This window comes from Abrus precatorius, unplaced genomic scaffold (genome assembly GCF_003935025.1).
Source record: "Abrus precatorius isolate BTA unplaced genomic scaffold, Abrus_2018 Scaffold9, whole genome shotgun sequence".
Lineage (NCBI taxonomy): Eukaryota > Viridiplantae > Streptophyta > Magnoliopsida > Fabales > Fabaceae > Abrus > Abrus precatorius.
In genome coordinates this window covers 30,578,224-30,605,879 of record NW_020874439.1, presented here as the reverse complement: position 1 = coordinate 30,605,879, position 27,656 = coordinate 30,578,224, and the positions used below count along the sequence as shown (strand labels likewise).

Here is a 27,656-nt window from a genome sequence, read left to right as displayed (position 1 = left end):
GGAAAAGACGTAAAGCAGTAGAAGAGGTGTTTATATAGAGGGAGAAGCTTGAGGTTGAGATTACCCTGTGGAGGGTTCTGGAGATTCGGACGCCAAACGAAAATTAAACACGCTTGAATTCTTCGTGGGCCGTGGGCCGTTGGCTTCCGTCACGAAAAGAGTGGAGTATCTAATATCTATCATGCACGGTTCCGTTTTGTGCGGTTCGTATTTGTTGGCTATTGAAAAAACGCCAAGTGTGTTGTGAGGATCAAAATCGTCCTGTCTGCAAAATTTGAAAAGTAGAGAATAATTCTTTTTAATGAAAAATGTTGACTGCTTGAGTTTATAATATTATATAAGAGTGAGATGGTTATTTTTAAAGTTATAAATATTATAACTTTATTTTATTTAATAACCTAAATAATTATTTTTTATCTATATTTTTTAATTATGATATTTATAAATAAAATTAATTAAATTTATAAATATTATATGTTTATTTTTATTCTCTTATAAACAAATAATTTAACTAAATTAAAAAAAGAGATAATGACTAAAGAAATGTAATTAAATATTAAAAAAAAATTTAAAAATATTCTCTATAATTTTTACTCAAGTTATATTACATTTGCTTAAGTTAATTTTATACATCAATAAATATATAAATTTTATTAATATTTACTTAAATAATTATTTTTAGTTTAAGTAAAATTAATTTAGCTTAAGCTCAAATATTATACTCAATTTTTGTTTAAGTTATACTTTATTTGCTTAAGCGAACATTAAAAAGTCTAACTCAAGTGAATTAATAACTGCTTGAGTAATATTCATCCACACTACTAAAAAAACATGTATATATAGATAGATTTTTAAACTATTATAGACATTTTTTGAATTTACAGACGGACATAAACCGTCTGTAATATCCTCGTCAGTAAAGAATTACAAATAAATTTAACAATCTGTCTATAAGTTACAAACGAAAAAATTCTTCTATAACTTACAGACGAAAAAATTCGTCTGTAAATTACAGACAAAAATGTACATCTGTAAGTTACAGACAGAATAAATCATAGACAGAAAAATTCGTCTATAAGTCACAGATAGATTTTTTTGTTTGTAATATATTTTACTATTATTAGTATTTTTTATTTATATGGATAGTTATTTGTACCTGTTCCTAATTATCACAATTTATAAACATAATAAAAACTATAAATTGAGCATCTAAACATTCAAAAATGATTTATTAAATATAAAATTTAAATGTCATTACAAAAGAAGACAAAAACATCCAAATAAATAATGTTAAAAATAAAATACAAGTGTTCATTATGAATAATCTATATGATCATCATCCGAAGGAGTATCATCATTAGTAGACGAGGAGTTAGAAGATGAATGATGTATGGAGTTGAAAATCAGTGGTGTTGGAGCAGGTGGGGAAGGGGGAAGAGGTGTGGATCTGCTTGCTCTCATGAGCTCAAAATAAGCATGCATCTGCTGCATCTGCATATGTTGTTGCTTCATCTGCTACTGTATCTCCCTTTGCATTCTCGATGCCACCTTCTTCTTTATTTTTTTCTCTATTTTCTTTTATCACTTTTTCTTCCATGCATTTTCCTTGGTCTTCCACATCTTCTCATTATACTTTTGGAGTTCTTCATTGACGGCATGGATATGAATGCGGACCATGTCCTCCACTTCCTCAAGTGCAAGAGAAGAGGCATCTCCGGTGACAGATGGAGGGGACATGGAATCTGCAAAGTGGCCTCCAATGCATAAATGCGACCTTTATAGTGGTCATCTATTGTTTGTGACCACATAGCATCTTCATTAACTGATTATGGATCTTGAGAATATGTCTCATCAAGCCTTTGAACATAGCCATCTTACAGTTCAGTACAAATAATTAGATATTAGTCTGGAGAACTATTTAATAAATCACTAATAATAACATATAGTGTCAATAAGAATGACTTACAAATGTGGCTTGAGATCGTATATCAACTCACAGGTTTTTATCTTTCCTGCGAGTGTGTGTCTCCTTGAACAACTCTCCAGTCGTAGGTAGCTTCTTCAACGACTTCTCCTGCAATTTGAAATAAATCACAATTTCAAATATGAAATTATAGATAGAGTAAAATGAATTTTAAAATCACATACCAAGTTTGCCTTAGTGTTAGCCAAAGTTGTAGACCCACTAGTATGTAGTGATCTTCCTTATTAAATGCCTTATTTGTCTTGTTCTTTATGGAGAGATTTTTAAACTCATTCGTACCCCAATACTCCTGCAAGGCATGAAGAAAGTTGGGTGCTATACAATCAGCAGTAGAATGGTCTTGACGAGCCTCAGTGTACATCTGTCTTAGTCGCTTTGCAGTACGACTCTTTCAGGCCTTGAAAATCATCTTTTCGTCCTGGGTGGAATGGAGAAGTTGTTCTACATAAACACAATTTCATTAGAAGAAGTACAAACAGTCATATATAATTACACTTAGTTAAAATTAATACACTATTATTACATTCCATCTTTATATCCTTCGGCACCTTTGCAAAACTTGTGTAAGGCGCATCATACATCTTCTTAATGGTATTTGTGACCTGGTGGAGACCTTTCTGTGGTGGCATCCAACTGATAACACAAAAAAATAAAACAATTATTATAACATTCGCATAAAATACGCAATGTTCAACATATTTTGAAGGAAACTTACCAAATAGACTCATTCCATCTCAAAGTTTGCAACGATCTCGATAATGTCTGTGTGTGTGATGACTGTTGCCCACTTACAGCTGGGATAGCAGTGGATCCCTCTCCTGTGCCCTATGTAGTAGGTGACTGTATGGCCTATGTAGTAGGCGGTGTAGATTATGAAACTCGCTGTACTGGAGGAGGATAAACAATATACCCAGGATTGGACACCATGATAAATTGCTCCTGCCTCTTTACCTGGGAGGTCTGCACTATAACTGGTATGGAGGTCGAAGTGGGAGCGGTGGGTGAAGAAGTGTTACTGTTCGGAGGGCAAGTGTATCAATCGAGAAGTAATAAAGAGTTTTTAATTTAAGTTCCCAAAATATTGTCCCACAAGGATTATTTTCTAATTACTAAGAATTTTCTAATTTAATTGTTTAAGCTTCAAAGATACGAGATTAATTAAAAATAAGAATTTATAAAATCAATTATAAAACTAAAAGTAATGAATACAATGCACGTTTTAATTAAACTTATTGGAGAGGAACCTAGGGCATATGAATTTTCTCATTCAATCCTTTATGTTATTTTTCTATTTAACTCTCAATTTGATTTCCTTCTAATTACCAATCATTCATACAAATACTATTAATACCTAATGGTCATGCAATATTAATATTCTTTTCTCTAAATTAACATCCCCAATAGTCATGCAAGACATCAATTTAAGAAAACTTAAGGAACTTATGAACTTGTTAATTTAATAACGTTTAGAAGAGAAAGATTGGTTTGGTCCACCTAATCCTTTGTCTCATTTTACCCTATAGATTTATTAATTAACCGAGGTACGGTCGCCTGACGATATAATTACTGAGAATTAAAAGAGAAGTGCAAAAATTCCATAAATTCATGAACAATAATTCTCATAGCCCTAACTATGAGCTTAGTTACTCATGCTAAAGAAAAGAACTAAAATAATCATAAACAAAGCCATAAAGAAAAACAAACTAGAATGAGATGAGTTCTTAGTCTTCAAGTACGATCGCTCGAAGTTCTAAGTCTTGTCAAGTATGTGCCAAGGATCCTGTGCAAGAGAGACGAGATAAAATGTATTCTAGATCCAACGCTAAGATAAAAACGGTTCCTTTACGATGCCTAAGATCTTCCCTTTTATAGGATTTGAAAACCCAAAAAACTCTTCATAATTGGGCTTCTTGTAGATGAGTACGGCCGTGCAAGGCCCTAAGCACGACCGTGTAAGACCTTAAGCACGACTGTGCTTATTAAATGGGTCTGGGCGTGCTGACTGTTGCGAATCTCTAATCTTCCATCAATTTGGGTCCATAATGTATCCAAAATTGATAAAAAAAAAATAACATTTTTAACTAGTATGTTATATAATTAGATTAATCCATCTTGCTCCATAGTGATTTAACAAGTTATTGTAGTTTAATTGAAACAAAAACAAACTGTGTAAAATTATTGAGATGTTTAAGTCTAAATTTTAGTTGTGTAAAATAGTTGAATAACAAAAAAAAATAAAAAATTGTTAATGTGTAAAAAGTTTGATTTGAGTGTTATGACTAATGAGTATTAGGAAATTACAATTTTAAAGAGAGTTTTATTTTTCAAAACAAACATGGCGTTTTTAAAAGTAAGGAATTTTGATTAGTTTAAAAAAAAAAATCAAAATTGGACATATATCATAAAGAAATATAGAATGTATTTAAGTCAAATAGTATAAAGAACAAAAGCATACATTTAATTGATAAAAAAATGTAATTAAAATTAAACTAAATTATATTTTTATGAGATGATTAAATTACATTTTTCCTTTTATAAGTACATTTTATTCTGGTGATATGATAAGAAAATAATATGAGAAATAAGATAAAAAAGTGTTATTTGGATAGATAAAAATAAAAATAATGAAAAATTTTACTTTACTTACTTGAATAAATAAAAAATAGATAGCTTATGTAAAGAATATTATTACAATAGTAATAAACATTATTTTTAAACAAAATTCAAAATTTAATAAAATATTTTATATGATTTTAAAAATTTAATAAAATATAAAAAATATCACCATCTTTTTCTCATAAAATCTCACTGTTTTGTATTGGAAAAGGTTATTTTTAGATCTCACAAAAAAAATATTTTTTTACTCACATGAAATAAAACATCCAAACACATAAAAATTTTATTTTCCTACATTTTTTTATCTCTACATACAATTTTTTCACTAAAACAAATAAAATATTAGTGTTAAACATGAAGTGTGTTTTAGGTTATCTTTAATTTTAAAAACAAGCTTAAAAAAATATTTTATCCTATCTTCACATTTTTCAATATTACTAACTTTGTGATTTTAGATGATGAAAAATATATTTTAGTTCAAATTACTAATGGACAGTAGAGTATTTAATTTTTTTTTTATCTTTTGATTTTATAGAATCAATAATAAAGTATTAAATATTAGTTATTATAATAAACAAAGGTTGATTTAAATGACAAGTTATTCAGTATCACTTAAATAAGGTCTCAAGTTTAAGTTATGTACAAAATCTAAGTGTGCGATTCAGATTAGATTTAGATTAGACCTATAAATATTAGTTATTATAAAAAAATATGATTGTAAAAAATTTATTTATAATTATATATTAGCCTAATTTAGTGAGTTTGTGAATAAATTTTTTATAAGAAATAAATAAATATTTTTGCTTATATATTAAAAATAATTATTTATTTATTTTTTCATATTTTAGAGAAGTTAAAAAAAATTACAGTTAATTTTAACGTATGAAAGAAGTTTAATTCACTAAACAAATTGTTTTTTTACTTTTTCAATTACTCATTAAAAAAATGTATCCAAATAAATTTTATTATTCAAATGTTGGTTAACATTAAAATAAACTTGTATATGTATTTTGCAAAACAAAAAATATTATTTTACAAGAATGTTGATGGTTGCTCTTTAATAATCTTATGAAATTTTAAATTGTTGTAACGGGAAGATAACCTTATCTATCATTGTTGTAATGCAATATATTACTTCAATAATTTTTAACTTTTTTGTGGATTTGTTACTCTACACAAGAATAATTTGATTTTCATTCATTTGAAATAGAGAAAAACAATCAACTTAATACAAAATGAACAAAATATTATAGGTTATGGTGTCTATCAGAAAATAAACTGTATAACAGAAAGTAATATTAATGCTAATTCTAGAAGGATCTAAAAATTGAAAGATAACAGAATGCATGTGTTAGTGTAGTTTTATTCTTGCACTACAGTGCATGTGTCGATGTTTAAATTGTAGTATTACTTTGACCGGATACTCCCTGATTGAAACGATATACGATGGTTAATTATTGTATTTGAAAATATTCTCATGTTATTTTTTTAGCAATTTATTAGTGTTATAATTGTGTTTAACAATTTATGCTTGCTGCCAAGAAGTTGCATGTCACCATTGGTATTTTAGATGATTTCGCTTAGTAGATTGCATTTTGTTTGGGTTAGATATTTAATATAATGTGGATCAAAGTGACGTGCTACATTATTGTACGCACTCAATTTGATAGATAATAGATTATTGACCATAGAAAAGTGTTCATATAACGAAAATGGAGTTTATTTATCAAAAGAAATGATTAGTAAAACCGTGAAATTTTTAAACCAGAAATTTCACTGAAGAAGTTTCTACACATTTTCACTTGCCACGTTTATAGCAACATGATAAAACAAATTTTAATAAATGAAATAGTTATTAATATTTCACATGTATCTAAATAAACTAAGCAAACATACTTTGTTGAGAGAAAGATAACCCGATGTTAAGTATACCTTAAATCTCAATTAAGGAATAAGAAATAAGGATACTTGGGAGTTAAAATTATGGTTAGACTAATACTCAATGTTAAGCAATAATTTTTAAAAACTAAAAAAATAATGATTTACGGTTCAGTAGTTAGCAATATTTTGAATATGCACATTGATTCACGGTTCAATGTGCAGTGTTGTTTTTCTAAATCTAAACAAGTAAGTGTTATTTATCCTTTTTAATATCATTATATTTATTTTATATATATTGAGCGGGAATTAAGTATAGTTATTATTACATCCCAAAATCCTGTTATAAAACGAACAAATTAAGAGAAAAAAAAAAAAGGGAATATTCTTTGCTTGCGTTGCACTTTCGCGTTAGTGCAATTTACCCTTCTCACCGCCACACCCAAAACCCGCGAAAATCAAAACCTAGGCAAAGCAAAAAGAGTAAAATAGAAGAGAGAGCGAGCGCACAGTGGCGCCCCAATGGATCCGATCAAAGTAGCCAACGAGCTCGCTTTTCGGGTCGGGTTTTCCGGCCACAGTGGCCACCTCAGGCTGGAACCGCTTTCCACGGTGGAGCGTTCCAACCCGCTCAGGTCCATTCCCGATTTCATTCCGGTGAGTCACTGTGTCGTTGACCTATTTGTTATCTTCGTTTACTCCGTTTTCACTCTCTGTAGGTTTTTGCTGTCACGTGCTCTGTCACGCTATCACTTCAATTGCTACCTAATTTTTCTGATTCTCTTCTATTATTCTGCTTATGTTGTTTTCTATCTATGTTATTATTGGTTGTCTTTGACTAATTAACATTTTCAGTAATAGATGTTTCAATTTGTTATCTGCAGTAGGTTTTCCATAGCATTGTATTTGAAGTAAAATAGTGGAAGATAAGAAACTCTTTGTTTTAACACTAGGAATTATTTTCTCACTGTTTCCGATGTCAAATTTACGCTTGGGATTTACTTGGATATACATTCTAATTACATTCAACGATTTTTAATTAATTCGTTAAAAAGTAATTATTCTCAACTTTAGGACAAATGAACTCCAAGATGATAAGTTTACAAAACCCTAGGGTTACGTTTGTTTCGGGGTATGATTTTTCATTTCTACAAATAGCATTCCCGGGAATGTTATTCAATTATCTTGAAAATCCTTTATGTCTATGGTTGATATTTTTATGTTGTTTAAAAAGACATTCAAAATAATATTTGATGATAAGACAAAAGCATTTCTCAAAATAAATAAAATTTCATTCTTCTCTTTCATTATCCGTTTTTAATAGTTACTATGCATTTGTAAAACTTCAACCACTCCCATGGGATTGAATTATTCTTAACTCCCTCTATGGGTATGAAATGGCAAGAGTGGTGCTAAAAACACAAATGTGGAAGAATAAGTTTTATGTAAGAATAGTATTGCAAAACTTGAAAGTTGAAACAAACATGGGAACATTTTGTAACTACATCAATGTTCCCCTGGAGTTGAAAAGCAAACGTTGAAACAACACTTTCTCAAGGTAGTTTGAGAGTGAGGTTTTTGAGGAAAAGGAATGAGAGGATGATTTTTTTTTTTTTGAATTAAAAGGTTATAATGTTTATAAAAATAAACAAAAATTTAAGACATTAAGTTTATGCTAATCTATCATTTTATTTTGAAAAATTATCAAATTAGAGAGAATATTTATTAAAGGTAAATTCTATGGTGCCCTGTGAATTAATAGAGAATTCTATGCCCTCTCACATATAGAACAATTATTACTATTAATTTTATATTAAATATGTAGAAAGTGAGGGTTATTGGTCTATTTGAAAAAGATATAAATGTCCTTTAATCTCTAAGATATTAGAGGAATCACAACCATCAATTTAAAGATGATATAAAATGCCATTGTACCGTAGCAAACACCATTATTAAAAATGAAATTTTGTTGTTCCTTCCCTTTCCCTGCAAAACCGTTTCTCAAACATGCCCTAAATTGCTTTTATGCCTGTATCTAAGAGTACCAAATGCTAACAGGTGGTTATTTTATTAATATTGTGATTAGTTTACTTGTTTCACATTATAAATGGCAAGCCAGTTGGCCAGATTTAAGATTTATTTCTGGTGCCTCACCTTGGCACCTTTGACTGAATTGGTTTTCTTGTTTACTTTTAGTGCACATGCTTCATGCTTGGTTTAATATATTCTGGACGAAAATATTTATTTTTCTTTACAGCTTCCTTAAACTTTTGAAAAATAAGGATTAATTTTCCTACAATAAGCAGTTCCCAAGCAAGCTAATCTTTGAAGCCCAAGTTTAATTTTTGTTTGCATTGATGAGTTTTGCCTTCTTTATTTCAGCCACCTGCTTTTCCTAGGGAGACGCCTGAATCTGTAAAGAAGTACATAGAAGAGACATATCTGCAGCCAAGATTGGATCCTGATGAATTTTCACCTGAAAAAGTTGGGAGGCAATGGGAATTTGACTGGTTTGACAGGGCTGAAGTTCCTCTGGAGCCATCGTTGCCACGGACTATGGTAGTTCCAGTTTGGGAACCACCATTTCGACGTTCAAATGGTGGATCAGTGAAAGGGATCTGGGAACCAAAATTTGAAGAGGTGGGAGGTGCTTTCATGTTTGATATTTATGTGTTCCCAACTGATGGTCCATTTAGTTGTGCATGGATATGCAATTACAAATTCTGCATCCGTTTTGGAAAGTTTGGTTAGCGATTAGAACAAGTTTAGTTTAGAGTTGATCTTAATTCATCTGTCACCTTTATTGGTAGTGCCTATAATGTTGTATTAGGTGGATGTATCAGATCTGACTTCAGGAGCTGTAGAATCTGGGCCATTACCGCGGACTTCTGGAAAGGACTTTGTTAGGGGAAGCATCAATAATCGTCCTTTTCGTCCAGGAGGTTTGGATGATTCCCAAAGTTTAGAAAGAATTCTGCCAGAAGGTGCTTCTAATGGGGAATGGGTGTGTGAAATTTTGAATGGTGGTCCTGCTCAGACGATTCCTCCAAGCTCAAAGCAAGGATTAGACTTTGGTGTTCTCAAGGTTATCTGTTTTTTACATTATTCATTTGTGAGGAAAATCACTGCTTGTTTTATGTTTGAACTTATTACTAGTTTGAAAATTCATTCAACTCACATGTTGTATTTTATATTTTTTTGAAGCCACACCCATACTCATGGAATGTTTGCAAGGATGCTAATTCACTCAAGAGCTCATTGGATGAAAATTTGGTTAGTTAATCATCTAATTGCCATTCCCCTTTTCCAAAAATTGTGAATAGCTGTTTCAATTTATCTTCTTTTGTAGACATTGTAGACCTCCTAATTCCTATGCTAGACTGGTGCTAGTACCAAGGAGATTGTCAATTCAAAGATGTGCTTGTTTGTTATATTTAGAACTGATCATATAGATGATCTGCTAGCTTAAATGATTTTCTGAAATCATACTTGTATGCAGAGTGGATTGTCTGTGCAGTTTGATGACTTATTTAAGAAGGCCTGGGAAGAGGATGCCGTTGAAGAACAAGTGGAAGATGGTATCTGACATTCTGACTAACTATTGGAGTATTTTTTTTTTTTTACCAATGTTTTATGTCTGGAAAATCTTGTATTGTACTATAACTAAATGGGCTAAACCACTGCAACCAATGCATATTTTTTAATTCTTTTTAGCTTTGTTGTTAATGATAATACTGTTTGTTAAGGTCACTCGTTGGAAGTAGAAACTGTTATATTGGAAGCTGAAGTTGACACAACTGAGGTATCTAGTAAAGCACATGGGAGTGAAATGTCACTCGATGATATTTTGTCAGCTGACTCAGAAGGATCAAAACTGCATTTGGATGGATTTAGTGATGGACAGCAGAAGCAGAAAGTGAGCAATTACAGACTAAACTTATCTTGAATTGTATTTAAAATAACACTTCATGTTCTTGTTATACATCATGATTTTGTTGCTGTTTATGTGGTAATGCTTGTGATGGGAAAGCTATTCTCTTGGCAGGCATGGGCTATGCATGAAGCCAGTGAACACATTGTAGATCGCTTTCATGACCTTGTTCCTGATATGGCACTGGAGTTTCCCTTTGAATTGGATGCATTTCAGAAGGAGGTATTTATTCATGCTAATTTTCTTCTAATTTGTCATCAGGGTACAGTGACCTTACTTTGGCAAGTATGGTAGAAACTAAAGCATAGGCATGCGATAATTGTTTTATAGAAGTGAGGCAGTTAAAACTTCAAACTAAAAAGATCTATGTTTAAATATTTTGCTTTTCTGGGATGGAAAGTGGAAACTAATCTTTTCATCCACATTTTTCTGAGCTATATGCACCTTTTACTTGTGTGAACATGTCTGCAACTCTGCATGGGTGTTCCAAGTACCCAATTGTTGAGGTCTTCAGTATGTATTACTTGTTGAAACTTTACAAGATATTACCTACAAGCTTGAGAAAACCAATTAGAAAATGAGAGAAAATGCAGGGAAACATAACATGTGATGTGATAGAGAAGGATCTCAAGAAAACAGAGAGGAAATATGTGATTTCTGGAGTTATGATTTTATTTCATACTATTGAAGGCAGCACTACAGATAGATATTTGTGCATGCTATTACTAAACCTATAACTACCAGTTTATATTTGAAAGTACTGACTGCTGTCAGTTGGTGACAGACTGACAGCTGTAGTAGCTACCTAGCAGATCAGCAACTGATCCGTGACTAACTATAATTTTTTAGCTATATAACAACTAGATACTATGGTAACAAAACTTTATTATGGTAACAAAACTTTTCTTTCTTCTTTTGTACTGATCTTTGTAGTTTCTACTTCTTTCCGTATCTAGTTTGTTCCTTTGATTAAATTCATTTTATGAATTGATTAGTTAGAATTTGCTCCTTTTTATTGTTAGTAATTATCACTTGTTCTTGCAAATGCATTCAATTGATTGTACAATAAATGGGGTTGGGAGGTGATGCTGTGGTATTTGGAAGCATTTGTCTTTTGGCATTTGCAGAGTTGCCTGGTTGCGTCATATGCATCAGGAGGAGCTGGATCACTCAATTTTTAGTAATTGTTATATTAGCAGAAGATTACTCTTTCTCAGAGTCAAATTTTTTTTTAACTATGATAAGTCACTTGTATTATATTTTCTTCTAATGTCAATTCTAGCATGATATGCTACTTGTATTTGTCTTCTAATTTCTTTTGTTCCATTCCTTTTTAACATATGTAGGCTATTTACTATCTCGAAAAGGGGGAATCTGTTTTTGTGGCTGCACACACATCAGCTGGAAAGACTGTAGTTGCTGAATATGCATTTGCTTTAGCATCAAAAGTATGCTCCGATTTTTTTACTATTGATTTAGTTTATTTCCTTTTACTTCCTGGCAGTGTGACTACACAAAGTCATGCACCATATTGTTCAGTTTCATTGGAGCCCTGTGATTCAATGCGACAGTGCTTTTATTCTACTATCCTCATGATATTTGACCTGCTCTTATAACTATAATATTGTTTAGTTTTTCATTATTAAAATTTTCTACCAATCAATTTGACTGCAGGAATAAGAACAAATATCTTAAGATTGAAAATTTCTGTTTGAAATTTATCCATGCAGCATTGCACTAGAGCTGTGTATACTGCTCCAATAAAAACCATCAGCAACCAGAAATATAGAGATTTATGTGGGAAGTTTGATGTTGGGCTTCTCACTGGTGATGTAAGCTTGAGGCCAGAGGCTTCTTGTCTCATCATGACGACAGAAATTTTAAGATCAATGCTCTACCGGGGTGCTGATATTATTCGAGACATTGAATGGGTAAATAACTGTCTGGTTTCTCTCCAGTTATGAAAGGCTTGTTCTAGTGAATTTGTAACAATTAACGACTTGTATTTGTTTGTGTATTTATTTTCTGCACAAATGTGGTAGGTTATATTTGACGAGGTTCACTATGTCAATGATGTTGAAAGGGGAGTTGTTTGGGAAGAAGTAATTATCATGCTTCCAAGACATATCAATATTGTCCTCCTCTCTGCCACGGTATAAATTGTTCCTCATTTGTTATCCTGCTTGAGATGATTTATGTTTGATATTCTGTGTAATTGTAAACTATATTTTGTGTTCTGATCTTCCAAAGCTTAATTTATTTCTGCAAGTCAAAGGACATGGAGCACTATAATGCTTGAATCATTTTAACAACAGAAAAGTAAAAATTTCTACAAAAGAGGTAAAACTGGCCTGGGGAGTTTTTTAAATAATTAATTTTATTTGTGCATATATTTCTCCAATTTTAATCAGGGTGAGTAGTTTTAGCAACTTATTGAACTCCTTAGGAAGAGGAGAAAGTGAGCCAAAAATTTTGAATTGTGTAAAGATATGGTGGTTACTACAGGAATATTTTTATTGTTTAATTTAGTTAATATGGTTGGTGACATCAGCTCAGGTGTATCTTTTAAATAGTAATATTAGTTACCTAGTAAATAGTCAAGCTAGTCTTTAAGAGATACAATATCAGTCATGTTAATCTGTTAATAATGTAAATTATGGACCATCACATTAGTCCTTGGGTATGTATTTCGTTGGTCAAATCAGTCCTCAAAATCATTGACACATGCTCTAATTTGACTGTGAAAAATACATATTCAGAGATTTCAAGTGTGTTTTCATGAGAGTGACTGATACAACTGACCCTATATCTTTTAAGGACTGATTTGACTAATTTACTCATTGATTACTGAATTGATTTTTTTTTTAAATTTATTAATTTAGGAATAGACAACCATTTTGGTCCTTGCAAGTTTGCATCCAGAATGATGGCTAGTAATGGTAGTTTAGTCCTCTGAAAAAAAATGTCATTATTGGTGTTGAACAGCTGTTTTACTTCCCCAAAGACAGTTTAACTTTTAATTTACATATTATCAGAACTTGGGCGTCTTATTATGGCCTAATCACTAATGGAATTTCGTTATGCAAATGTTGATCCTGATAATTGCTGATCAGTTCTTTGATAATCTAAAATATGATAACAGCCTAGTTGTTTCACTATTGATAAATGTTGATCCATCTTATTATGGTGTTGAACAGCTGTTTTACTTCCCCAAAGACAGTTTAACTTTTAATTTATATATTATCAGAACTTGGGCATCTTATTATGGCCTAACACTAATGAAATTTTGTTATTTAAATGTTGATCCAGATAATTGCTGATCAGTTCTTTGATAATCTAAAATATGATAACAGCCAAGTTGTTTCACTATTGATATTTGGATTAGTTTTTTTACTACTATTATTATTATTATAAGCTCCACTAAAAAACTGATGGGGGGTGGGGTGAAAGAGTGATATGTTTCTCAGTTCTTACTTGCCTTACTCTGTTTGAAGTATGCCAAGATGCTGGTTGCTGCTGAATGTTTTTTCCTTGGCTATTTGGTTGTGCATCAGAACATCTAATGTTTTTTCCACCAAAATCATATTTTGATTATGTGATGAGCTATAGTCAGTTTCTGTTAGGAACCCAAAGAAAATAGAATGGAAACTAGTGAAGAAGATTTAAAGAAGCAAAACTATATTGAAGAATTGAACAGAAAATAAAGAATAAAATTCTCCCAAAGGGTTTCCCCTTCACAAAGTATTTCTCCTTTTCACAGTGAGCTAAAGCTCAATTTACAAATGTTAACATATCTCCCTGTCTTAATCTGTCATAATCTTAATTTTTTCTGCAGGTTCCTAATACTATTGAATTTGCCGATTGGATTGGCAGGACAAAACAGAAGGAAATACGGGTGACAGGGTATGTGTTAATCTATCTTACAAAGGGTGGCATTTGATAGTTATTTAGCAGTCAAAAATACTGTCAGTGGAGTATTCATTTAAACATATTCACCCATTTGAAAATGTGCAAGAATGTAGGAAGGATTTGTACAACACCCCCCCCCCCCCGCGAAAAATAAAAAAAATTTGCATAAGGAAATTAGAATATGCCATATGAGCTGTGACCATATCCTCTATAACTTGTGTTTTTCTTCCATTTCAAAGAATAGTCAGTTGTCTTTAAAGAAAGTTGTCAGATTTTGTAAAGGTTAAAAAAACTGTAGGACTGAAAATCTACACTGACAGTTCATAAAATAGAAGTTATAATCTCTTCCATGTTTTCTAATTGTCTTATTACTTTTCTTGCTATAATGATCAATTTTTCCATCAGGACAACTAAAAGACCTGTCCCATTGGAGCACTGCCTGTTTTATTCTGGAGAGCTTTACAAAATTTGTGAAAGTGAAATATTTCTGCCTCAGGGAGTCAAAGCTGCTAAAGAAGCTTTGAAAAGAAGGAATTTGACTGCTGGTGGAGGTTCTGGACCAAAGCCAGGTATTTCAGCTGGTCATGACAATGCCCGAGTTCAAAAGCGTGAAAATACATCTCGAATGAAACAGCATGGAGCTAAATTCTCAGGAGCTGGAAGAGGCTATCATAATAATGTCAATGGCCAGAGCAATTGGGAACTGAGGAGAGCAGATGCTTCAATGTGGTTGATGCTTATCAACAGGCTCTCGAAAAAGTCATTATTGCCGGTATGTTGAATGGTTCTATTATTAGTTTTTAACAAAAAACTACAAAGTAATCCTTTGTAAAACTATTTCTGATCGAGGAACAACTAATTGTTTAGTCAAGTTCAGAAAGTGGTTAATGGTAATTGTTAAATATATGTATATATGTTATTTAGAGAAATAGTATCTGTATAATTATAGTAATTAGGTAACCGTATATTTGTTCTTGATTATGTAGCTATAATTGTGATTACCCTTGTTAATATAAATACTCAGCCTATGGTGTAGTTGAAACACACGGAATTCATTACATGTTTTCTCGTTTTCTCTTATTTTAACAATAACAACTTGAGAATTTAATTGTTCATAAATTAGAAATATTTATACCAAGTTAGATATTGCGATTTTTCCTATATTTTATTAGTGAGAGCTACTATTAGTTGATCATGTTTTAACTTGTTATACTATATACAAAATATCTCGTAATATTAAGTTATATTTAGAGTATCTTAGATTATCTCTATAAGTTAGTTTCTCTATTTCGTCAATTTCCATATTTCCTTGTATTTTATGATTTATTTTCTTATTTAATTAAGATTAAGAGTCTAGTCCATATTCTGTTTTAGGATCTTGCTAACTAGCGCCCTTAGGGCACTGTTTAAGGAATTGGAAGTTGAAAATTTTTATTGGAAATTGTGATGGATTTCATTGAAAATCATGTGAGGAGTTGTATTTATTATATTTTCTGACAAAAAAAATTTCACTTTTGGTTCCTTAACCACTGTCCTTGAGGCATTGATTAACATTTGTCTTGCTTTAATTAGTTCCTTAATTTTTTATTCAACTTGGTCTAACATTCAGGCCTGCTCAAGTGACAGTTGGCATGGCCAAATAATTTGGTTACATGTCATTCTATTGATGACTTGATAGTTTTGAACTCAATTGAAAGAAACAAATAAGGATCTGATAGAAACTGTTAGGATGTCTCATATCGGTTATGAAAAGAGTCAAAATACTCATTATCAAGCCTGGGTAGCCTTCTACTTATGAACTAACTTTTAAAAGTGAGTTAGACATTTTTCTTAATATGATATGTAGAGCATATCTAATTTGAATATTGGACTACTAACAGATGTTTAGTCTTGTTGAGCTACTAGTAGATGTTCAGTACTGCAAATTTCCCTTACCAGATGTTCAATCGTGGGTATGGAGAGTGTGTTAAGATGTCTTACATCTTAATAAAAACAAATTTTGAACTTGTTTAGAAATTCCTCTCTCTTTTGTGGAGCCAAAGCATTGTTATTATTGTTATTATTTTTAAATATTAACTATGTATTTGGAATTTGACTTGGGAGTGCAGGTGGTTATATTTTGTTTTTCCAAGAATCGCTGTGATAAGTCAGCTGATAGTATGACTGGAACTGACCTCACTAGTAGCTCAGAGAAAAGTGAAATCCGACTATTCTGTGACAAAGCATTTTCACGATTGAAGGGATCGGACAGAAATTTACCACAGGTCAGTTGGTGTGTAGCTTAGTGTTTTTCTGATTGAGCTGGGCTTCTAATTATGTGATATACAGGTTGTTCGAGTACAGAATCTTCTTCGCAGAGGTATTGGTGTACATCATGCTGGCCTTCTTCCAATTGTAAAGGAAGTTGTTGAAATGCTATTTTGCCGTGGTGTTATCAAGGTGAGACGTTCATGGTTTATCAGACATTATATCAAGGCCATCTGTTAGTCAAAGATGCAGTAAACCACTATATTTTGAGCCAGCTATTTGTCATATATGCATCAAACTACATTATATTTTGAGTTCACAATATTTTTCCTGGTTGTAGTGAAATTATCTTAAGACATGTCTGACTGCTTGATTTAATTTTCTGTTCAAGGTCTTGTTTTCAACAGAGACATTTGCAATGGGAGTCAATGCACCTGCTAGAACGGTGAGTCTCTTCAGGTTGCATTTAAATTGGAGATATGTTTTAATTTTTCTTTGAAAATTTCAATGAAGTCCAATTTATTAGCTTAGTAATTTTATGGCTATTTGTTTGAATGATGTTTCAAATGACTGTTAATGCATTAAATAAGAAGTTTGCTGTGGTTGATGTTGAGGCTTGGATAATTTTAAGATCTGTTTGAATCAAAAGGAGGTTACACGTGATCTTTTTGAAAAGTGAGTATCTCAAGCATTACAGAGGTTCTTCTAAATTAGCAAGAAAAATGTTTATTTAAAATTGGAACAATATACATACTTAGATTAAATTATATTTGACATTGACGTTTAACAATAGAGAAGTTAAGAATGACTTGAGTATGATGACACGTCATTCTTTAAGGGAGAGTACAAACAGAAATTAAGCCATTCTCAATCTCAAGTAAGAGTACTCTGATATACTAAGGGCATCTGTTAAGTAATAAAAAATGGAAAGTATTTAATTTTAATGAGAAGTACAATATTTAACATATTTGGAACTTATAAAGCTTTTCTTTTCATTGAATACTTTCCATTTTGGAATCTGTTACTAGTGCCTTGATGGCACGTGTTTGCATTTGCCTTTATTAAATAGGGTTGGACAGTTGAAGTTTTCTATTAAAATATCATTCTTAAATGAAAACAAAAGTCAAGATCATAAAACAGAAACAAATGAACTTGTTGGGGTTGTTGGCCCAAGTGACGAATTAAGGGAAGGGATCAGTTATTGGATCCTGTTGTTGAGAGGCCCAAAGTGTGGAGGGTGTATGTGAGAAGGAAAAAGAGCAATGGGGCAAAGAAGGAATTTAATGCATGAGTTAGTTAGAAGGGGCATGATAAGAGTAAGGGGAGAGGGAGAGAATTACAATTCTGTTAGAAAGGGCAACAGGGCAGAATTTCAGTGCTATCAGGATTTCTTTAGGAGCCATAGGCTCTGGTTATGTGTAGTCACCTTTATTGTTGATATTCAATAATATTGCATCTCAGTTTCCATCAGAACTGTCAGACAAGGAAATTTACTTAAAACAAACCATTCTGAAACACTTACCAAAAATAGGCCAAGAGCACAATCCCGTTCCATATGTAAGGGAAAACAAATGACCTTAAAATTGTGTGAATTATGTTCCAGGTAGTAACCACCCAATACCTCAAAGAATGGCAAAAACTGCATGTTGCCTCAAAGGTTGAGCCTATCTTTGCTTGCTATCAAAGACAATCTCTCTAATTCCTAAAGGCTAAGCTCTTGGTTGAAAGCACTTGAATGGTTTTATATATTTAATACTCTTCAAAATCTTTGAAATGAAAAATTGCTCCAAGGTGGGAAAACTAAATAATATATAACTATATTTTCCCATATTTAGCATACTGTTATACACTTTATTGGACAATTACTTTAACAAATTATTTGTTTGAAATGAGAAACTACTCTAAGGTGGGTGATTAAATCTTTTATACACTACACGGTCTTTGCATTTGGCAACTAACACTCAACATATATTTGGCATAATCTATGTTACTACATGATCCATGCCTTGTGACTTGGAGGTCACGGGTTCAAAGTAGTCTCTCTGCTCACAGGGGCAAGGCTGCATGCATCTGCCTTCTACAGAATTAGTTCTGAATGGATTTTTTTTTTTTTTTTTTTTTACAAATAAGAAAAGGTGACAAATACCCAATAAGAATTAGTTATATTTCTATTAGTTTTTTAGCTCCTAGTCATTGTTTGTGGAAAAGAATCCTATAACATTCGGTTTCAGATATGTCATGGTTAATGTAATTTTTTTTTTTATCACCTTTTACAGGTAGTCTTCGATACTCTAAGGAAGTTTGATGGCAAGGAATTTAGGCAGTTACTACCAGGGGAATATACTCAAATGGCAGGTCGTGCTGGCAGAAGAGGACTTGACAAGATTGGTACTGTTATTTTGATGTGCCGTGATGAACTCCCAGAAGAGAGTGATTTAAAGCGGGTCATTGTTGGAAGTGCAACTCGTCTTGAATCACAATTTCGGCTAACCTATATCATGATTCTACATCTCCTTCGAGTTGAAGAATTGAAGGTGCACATGGCAATCATTTTAAGTCTATTATCTAACATATTATAGCAATGGTGTTGGAGATGCAGTAAGTAATAGTATTGCAAAAATTGATTGGATGGGAAACTTGGAGGATAATTCAAATTCCTTTCCACTTTTAGGTAGATTCTCTTAATTTAAATAGCTAATTGGATCTGATGGAAAAAAAAGTTCATGCATAATTGCTCTAATATAATGATCAATTGATCATGCATTTCAGAATCAGCAAATTTACTCCCTAATTCGAATAGCACCCTAAAAATGCTTTAGCGGTGTAGTGCATAGTGGAACAAATGCTATTCTGAATTTTTTCATACAGCTTACATAATTTATACTGTATACGTATAAATGCTGAAAAAGATTAAAAAAAAGAGCTCAAAATTAATGACATATTCATAGGTGACAATAAGAAGTCATAAATTTTAAACAAAACATATAATAAGTAAATAGCAAGGAGCTTAGACAAAATGATAAGTTTGGGTCTTTGGGAGACGGGGCAAACTTGAGAGAACAAAGACATTAGAACAAGGAGAGCACTCAGACAAAATAAATAAATAAATAAAAAAGAATAGAAAGTCCATCACCAATAAAACACAAAGAAAAAGCGAATAAAGAAAAGAAGAGGAAAAGGGGAGAAGAACAACAACCAGTAGGACAGTGAGAACAAAAGGGAAAACAGGGCACTTGGCCGAAAATGAAAGTCAGATGATTTTTCTTTTAAGTCTGAAAAGGATGTGAGATAAATTATTATGAATCAGTTGGTTAAAGCTTTGATTTTAGAGCACAATGTGAGACTTTGAAGGTCAAAATAAGGTCTGTTTCAATATATTATATGGGAATTTTGCAGATGGATGAATTGGATTTTTTTCTTTAAATGAATGAACGATACTCTGGACTAAGGTCTAGAATGAAGACAGAGTAAGGGTTTAATCACAAAATTTCAGTTTCAGATTATAATAGAAGAGCACTCTGGATAGCTTGGGCATCATCAATGTTTCACCTTGCATCTCACCTCATTATGGAATTGCGTTGAAGAATCCACGAACCTGCATTTTAGCTTTTTAAGTTATTTTTATTCATCCAGTTGATGGCTTTGTAAAGTTTGTGTATTTAGGAAAAATTGGAATAAATTCCTGGATTTAAGTCATTCGAACAATGATAAGGACATGAAACATGACTGTACTAGTGCACTCTTCAGTAAAACACTCAATAACTTATAATCAAGGTGCAATTACAGCCTCAACCATCACAAATATTAACAACATAGCAAAAATACTATTATGAATAATTTCATCTTATCTTGGCAATTTGAATTCTTGATGAATTATTACCTTATTGGGCGACATATTGGGATGCAGGTAGAGGACATGCTTAAAAGAAGTTTTGCGGAATTCCATGCTCAGAAAAAGCTACCTGAAATGCAACAGCTTTTGAAGCGAAAGCTTAATCAGCCTACAAAGGCCATTGAGTATGTCAATTATCCAATCCTTTTTAGGATGTTGTTATCCTTCAGGACATGTCTCTTCATAATACAATCTTGCTGTCAATATCTACTGGCTTTTTGGCTGTTTCTAAATGAACCTGTGATGAGTGGTCCAATGGTCAATTACTCAGATTTGAAACCATTCAGGATCAGGAAGTAAAAAGAATGTTAGATATAAAACCATTCATGATCTTTCATCTAACAACTTAATCTTTTGGGTGAGGCTGTGCATGACTAAAAATACACAAGAACTGTTATATTTTATTTTGTATTGTGTGATATGTAGTGCCTCTGGATTAGTGAAAATATTGGACAAAATAAAATATGTCGGTTGGTGTACTTGGATTTTCAGTATAGCATAAATAGTTTGATATGAAACTTCATGTAGTCTGACTTTTATGCGTGATGAGGAGAATGGAGTACAATTAAATATTGACATACATTCATATGCAAAGGATTTTTTTTCCCGGTTTATCTGCACAAGATACATCAATCCAGTTCTGTCACCTTATTTGGATGAGATCTGTTTTTCTTATGCCTCATATTTGTCTTTAGCTTCTGAAGCATGATATATATATGTATTTTATTCAGATGTATAAAGGGTGAACCAACCATTGAAGAATATTATGATTTATATTCAGAAGCTGAGACCTACAGCAACCAGATATCAGAGGCAATTTTGCAGTCTCCTAGTGCCCAACAATTTCTCAATACTGGAAGAGTTGTTATTGTAAAATCAGAATCAGTGAGTTCTTATATTTAAATTTTACATTGGCATCTGTTGGAAATAGTGGAAGAAGTAAGTATTCCTTGAGGAATATTACTGTTCAGTTTAGATGAAAGTTTGAAGGAAGTTGTCACTGAAATTGTTGGCTCAAATGATGGATGAATTGTCATATTCATGAAGTCCCTTAAAGTCATAATATTCTATTCTAGCTTGGTGCATATGACTTATATGCTTCGGTTTTTATGTGGGGGGTGGGGGGAATTATGGGGTTAATATCAGTGAAAGGATTAGAGTCATAGGAAATACTTCAATTATTTAAAATTGTTCATGTAAATGTAAGATGTATTTATACTGAGTAAATAAATATGAAGAATGCTGAGTGCTACTCACTCAAGCAATTCACAAATATTTTCCTAGTTTATTCTCAATTATATCTTTGTAGATCTAAAAGTTGATAACATTGAACTTTTACATGCATGAGAACTTGATCAAGCTTCTATCCTAAAAAGAAGGAATTAGTTGTCTGGTCTAAGTAATTTATCTCTTGAAGCAAACTCCTGAAACATTTATGTGATTAACTTGTGATGAGTGTGCGTGAAACATGGACAGACCAAATTACTGAGATTGGTCATTAATTTTGATGGAAAAATGTCAGTTTGATGACATGGAATGATTTCATCATCAGAAGCTTGAAGATTCTGACTGAATTACCTCAGTTATGGCTGAGGTCAACAAGGAAATCAAATTCTCATTTGTCGAATCGATCTCACAGCTTGAAAGTTTTGTAGAAATATTAGATTCCTTGCTTTCTAATGTATGCTCATTGCTTAGTCTCATTAAGGTTTCATTATACGTCCAGAGTTAGAACTTGAAGAATTAGAAGACTGGCCCTAGTTTTATGGAGACATACTTTTATGTTGTTTTACAACTACAATTGCTTCCTGCCCTGTGGTTCTTCATAAATTTTAAGCCGTAGATTTATTTTAAGGGTATACTGTTTGAGTTAACATGTTCACTTTTTGTTTTACAATTTGAATCTTTAGTATATACTGAGCTCCTTCACCTAGTAATAGATGCTTATCCCATTTCATAATTGATTTACAGGCCCAGGACCACTTGCTTGGAGTGGTTGTGAAAACTCCTTCTCCAACTAATAAGCTGTACATTGTTTTTGTGATTAAACCTGACATGCCATCAGCAGTAGAAAATTCCTCAAGTGGTGGTAACATGCAGAATAAAGGTGGTGCATTTGACCAAGGTTATTTTGTAATGCCAAAATCAAGACGTGGTCTTGTAGATGAATATACTACATCTGTTTCTGCTCGCAAAGGAAGAGGTGTCGTCAACATCAAACTGCCTCATCGTGGTTCTGCCTGTGGAATGGGCTATGAAGTCCGAGAAGTTGACAGTAAAGAGTTTCTATGCATATGCAGTAGCAAAATTAAAGTTGACCAAGTTGGACTTCTTGAAGAAGTTAGTAGCTCTGTTTATTCGAAAACTGTTCAGCTGCTCCTGGATTTGAAATCAGATGGAAATAAGTATCCTCCCGCTTTGGATCCTGTGAGAGGTATTATCATTTTGTGGTTTGAAGATTATTATTATTATTATTGTTGAGAATTTGTCCACTTTTTATGAATAACAAGTGAATTATTTTTGGCCAAATAAATGTTTTAAAAATTATTAAAAGAAAAAAGAATAACCATAGTAAGTTTCTCTGATGGATATGCACATGCACATGGAGGCATTCTAAAGTTGTAAAAGCATGAGGGATGAAAAAATAATAAAAGCCACTTTTTTTTTTCAAGTTATTGATGTTATACTACACCTTACCTGCAAAATTGATGTGTCTAGATTTGAGGTGTTGTCCATACTCCATACTTATTTGGGTGTAATAACTTTTTCTTTTATTTTAGCACTTACATAACCTTCTCAGATTTGAAAACCTAGATTTAAGCAAATATTGCTTTTTCAGATCTAAAGTTGAGAGATGTGAAACTTGTGGCAACATACCATAAGTGGATTCGATTGTTGGAGAAGATGTCCCAGAATCAGTGTCACGGGTGTATAAAATTGGCAGAACACCTTAAATTGGCAAAAGAGATAAAAGCACACAAAGAAGAAGTCTATGCTCTTCAGTTTCAAATGTCAGATGAAGCTCTTCAACAGATGCCTGACTTTCAGGGCCGGGTACAAAATATGAATCCTTTTCAATTATGCTTGAAAAGAAGCTTGATGTTTTGGTTGTTTTAGTACTCACTTCAATTATTTATTTATTTAATTTTATTTTGAATGTTGTGCTTTCTCCAGATAGATGTTCTGAAGCAGATTGGATGCATTGATGAAGACCTTGTGGTTCAAATGAAAGGTCGTGTTGCTTGTGAGATGAATTCTGGAGAGGAACTGATATGTACTGAATGCTTGTTTGAGAACCAACTGGATGAACTGGAACCAGAAGAAGTAGTGGCGCTAATGTCTGCTTTTGTGTTCCAGCAGAAGAATACGTCTGAACCTTCACTCACACCCAAGCTGTCTGAAGCAAAACACAGGTAACTCGCAGTTGTCAATTTTTTGAAATAATGTCTTCATGAGAAACGCTTGTAACATAAGCTAAGTAAAACCCTAATTATTTTTATGACAACACACTGTATGGTATCATTTTGTCTTCCTGCCTCTTCAAAATTCACATTGAAATCAGGATACGAATTCTAAACTTGAATATATTTGTTACAGATTGTATAAAACAGCTATAAGACTTGGAGAGCTCCAAGTACAGTTTAATCTACCAATAAATCCTGAGGAGTATGCCCAAGAAAATCTCAAATTTGGTCTTGTTGAAGTGGTTTATGAATGGGCAAAGGTTTTAATTCTACAGAACATAACAGTGTGTAGTTCCATTCTTCCATCATTGATTTCTTGGGCAATTAATCAACCAGTCTATTTTTTTTATGCAGGGTACTCCGTTTGCTGACATATGTGAGCTTACTGATGTTCCGGAAGGCCTGATAGTAAGGACCATTGTCAGGTTGGACGAGACATGTCGGGAGTTCAAAAATGCTGCGGCTATTATGGGTAATTCTGCTCTCTGCAAGAAAATGGAAGTTGCTTCTAATGCAATAAAGCGTGACATTGTATTTGCAGCTAGCTTGTACATTACTGGTGTATGATCATTACTGAACATGCTAATGTTCATTCGAGCTCCAAGTGATGCATTTGTATATAAATGAATTCATTGCATAACTTGTATGTACCTTACTTTTCTTTTTGTAACTTCTTTTTTCTTTTGCAATTAAAAATAATAATGATTTCATTGTTGTCCTCATTCTGTAGAATACTTCCTTATTGGTCATGCAACGGTTCACTGTTTTTTCATTCATTTTTATGTGGCTTTACATCATTCTTAAATAGCTAATTAAAGGTTTTATTAATATGATCCTTGAAACTAAATTTAAGCATATAAAAGGTGTTGAGGTTTTTATTAAAAAGAATTAGAAGGGTTAAAGTAAAACAAATATATTTTTTATAATAAATCTTTACTGTTATTGGTTTCTTAGACTGCGTTTTAAGAGTTGAGATTAACATTGTTCTAGAGTATCATATTCAGAGTAAGATTCAGATCTAGCCAATAAATACCCTGAGGATTATTAACAATATATTCTTAACATACTTTCTTAAAATACTATATTATTAGTTAGAATATTTTGAAAATTATAAGTCAAAAATTTTAAATCAGGATTGAGATTTATATAATTTTGTATATTTAAGTTTTATAATCCAGATAAGAAAAAAGTATTAGGAGGGTTTTGTCTTTTTAAAGAGGACTAAGTTTCATTTATATTTATTGGACTATAATATAATTTTTAAATATTGAGTCTCTAAGACCAAAATATGATTTAATCAGTAAAACCTAAGATGTCTTGCATAAACAAAGCAGAGTTAATTATCTATTGTAGTTTATTAATAATTAGTTATTGTAATTAATGATGTCTTAATGAATTATTGGCGGAGTACATTCAACTTGGGTCAACAAAATCTGTGCGTCCTTCGCCAAGCACTTTGCATTAAATAGACAAAATACTTGAAAAATATTATTGTGCCAAACTTATTCTTAGGAATTGATGATGGATGGTTAGAAACAGAGATGTACATATTTTATACCCTTAAAAAGAAATACTCAAGTGGTTTGAGTTTGGGTAAGAGTAAATGTTTACAAAAATTGGTGGGTATAGATATGGGAAAAAGGTACTAATATTCATGTGTATTTACCCGCGTATATATATATATATATATATATATATGAAATTAGTATCTCTTAACATTAAATGTACCATTTACATTTTTTAATATTTTTTTTATAGAATATAAAATTAACCAATTTAATTATTGAATTATATTATTTTTTAATAATCTGTATTAAATTTCATACAATTCTAACATTTGTATATATATCATGTAAAATTTGATATTTATTTAATATCTTAAAAATATATTATTCATAAAAATAAAATAATGCAATAAATGTCTATTAAATTTTTTATAAAATTTTTTAAAATTAATTTATTTGATAAAAATTTTAAGACTAATATATATATATATATATATATATATATTAATTTTTTTTATATCTTGTAAATATATTATATTATGATTTATTTATTTATTGTTAGAATTTGGTATTTTATTTGACTTTGGATGAATAGTTTTTTTATAATAATATTTTTTATTAATTTGTAAAAAAGTATTAAGACTTTTTTATTAATTTGTCATTAGTCTCATTCTCCATCCTCAGTCTTCATCTCATTCTCTATAGTTTCTCATTAATTCAATTCGAATTTTGCTTAAATCCATTTAATTTGTTAGGATTAGATATATTTATAGGAAAGTTAACATGTGTGCTGATTTGTTAGCTAAGTTTGGTCTTGAAGAGATGTCTCTATATATTGCTGCTCCTATTTTCTTTCACCTTTTTTTAATCTGGATGCTAGTGGCGCTTAACATCTTAGAATTGTGGTCTGAGTTTTATTTTTTTTAGGTCTTTTGACCCTGTTTACTATAAAAAAAATAAAATAAAAATATTAAAACATTATATTTTTGTTAACAAATTACGATTAACTGACACAAATATAGAAATTTAAGTATCTTATAGGAATAAGAACAAAATAGGTCATTTTTCAATAGGAACAAATATTATAATATAATGCTCTACCTTTTGTTATTCTGAATTAAAAAATATATGTTATTCAAAATATTTTTTTTAATCTACTAATTATGGAGTATTTAATATGTTTTATAAAATACTTTTAATTACTTGAAAATGTGTCTTTTTATGCTAATATATTTCTATTTCAAATTAAACAATTTTATATTTATAATTACTTTAACACGATCTTAAGGTACTTATTAATAAATTTCTTTAAACTATAATAGGTTTTGATATATCTTGTTATAGAAAGATATAATCAATATTTTTAAAAATATTCAAATTTCAGTTGAAATTAGTACTTTAGTTGTCTCTTTTTTTAGTTTTATTTTAATTTAATTTTCTGAAACAAAATTAGAAAAAAAAATTATTATATATATACATATATATATATATATATATATATATATATATATATATAATTAGTCAGGTACATGAATTGGGACTCACCCTTGCCCTGCATTTAATTTCTTTTGAATTTAGATAAATAAAAAGTTTAAATTATTAAATTATGATAATTTTTATAACATTCATGATATATATAATGTATTATAATCAAATTTGTAATTATTAAGATTTATAAAAAATAACAAAAAATTAAATAATGATAGATTAATATATTTATTTCATAATTATTGATATTTATAAAATATATCTTTCAAAAAGAAATTCTGACAATTAATTAGACATATTTCATAAAAATTATGAAAATTTATAAAACAAAAATTCAAATTAATATAAAAATCAAATAAATTTTTATATTAAATTTGTACTTACTATTTTTTCTAAAAAATATCTGAAAAACATAAAAAAGATGATAATTAATTAAATTAAATTTATAATAATTGATTTGAAAAAAAATAGAATTACTATGACAAAAAAACACATATTAATGTATTTATTTCGTAATTAATGATATTTTAAAAAATAACTTTGAAAAAAAGTACTAACAATTGATAAGACATATTTTATAAAAATTATTAAAAATATAATTAATATGATAAAATTAACTTTAATTAATATATAAAAAAGATACAATATAAAAATAAATTTTATAAAATATTTAGTTATATATTACATATAAATTGATAAAAAAATAAATTTTTATTTTCTATTTAAAATTTTGAAATTTTTT

General features: G+C 30.8%; 1 protein-coding gene across 2 annotated transcripts; it reads left to right on the top strand.

The window, feature by feature from the left end:
- The first annotated feature begins 6,883 nt into the window (after positions 1-6,883).
- On the top strand, positions 6,884-24,694 carry LOC113849395 (DExH-box ATP-dependent RNA helicase DExH11). 2 transcript variants are annotated; one of them, XM_027479288.1, is made up of 23 exons: positions 6,884-7,135; positions 8,861-9,118; positions 9,309-9,563; positions 9,683-9,751; positions 9,978-10,056; positions 10,225-10,394; positions 10,509-10,631; positions 11,756-11,857; positions 12,140-12,340; positions 12,452-12,562; positions 14,245-14,312; positions 14,724-15,090; positions 16,427-16,582; positions 16,647-16,757; positions 16,957-17,010; positions 18,842-19,099; positions 20,473-20,582; positions 21,189-21,342; positions 22,429-22,891; positions 23,297-23,511; positions 23,632-23,870; positions 24,055-24,181; positions 24,276-24,694. In XM_027479288.1, the coding sequence occupies exons 1-23, from the start codon at positions 7,001-7,003 to the stop codon at positions 24,486-24,488; spliced, it is 4,038 nt and encodes a 1,345-aa protein (XP_027335089.1). In that variant the 5' UTR covers positions 6,884-7,000; the 3' UTR covers positions 24,489-24,694. The 2 variants fall into 2 exon arrangements, with proteins under 2 accessions (XP_027335089.1, XP_027335090.1); XM_027479289.1 differs by having other exon boundaries at positions 10,524-10,631; positions 24,276-24,692.
- Positions 24,695-27,656: the final 2,962 nt, after the last annotated feature.

What these genes read in the sequence shown, in the direction of transcription:
- LOC113849395 (XM_027479288.1), top strand. Translation starts at nt 7,001, where the DNA reads ATGGATCCGATCAAAGTAGCCAACGAGCTCGCTTTTCGGGTCGGGTTT. An exon ending in TCAATGCACCTGCTAGAACG is followed by an intron (nt 17,011 to 18,841) that starts GTGAGTCTCTTC and finishes CACCTTTTACAG; the next exon opens with GTAGTCTTCGATACTCTAAG. An exon ending in TGGTTTATGAATGGGCAAAG is followed by an intron (nt 24,182 to 24,275) that starts GTTTTAATTCTA and finishes TTTTTTATGCAG; the next exon opens with GGTACTCCGTTTGCTGACAT.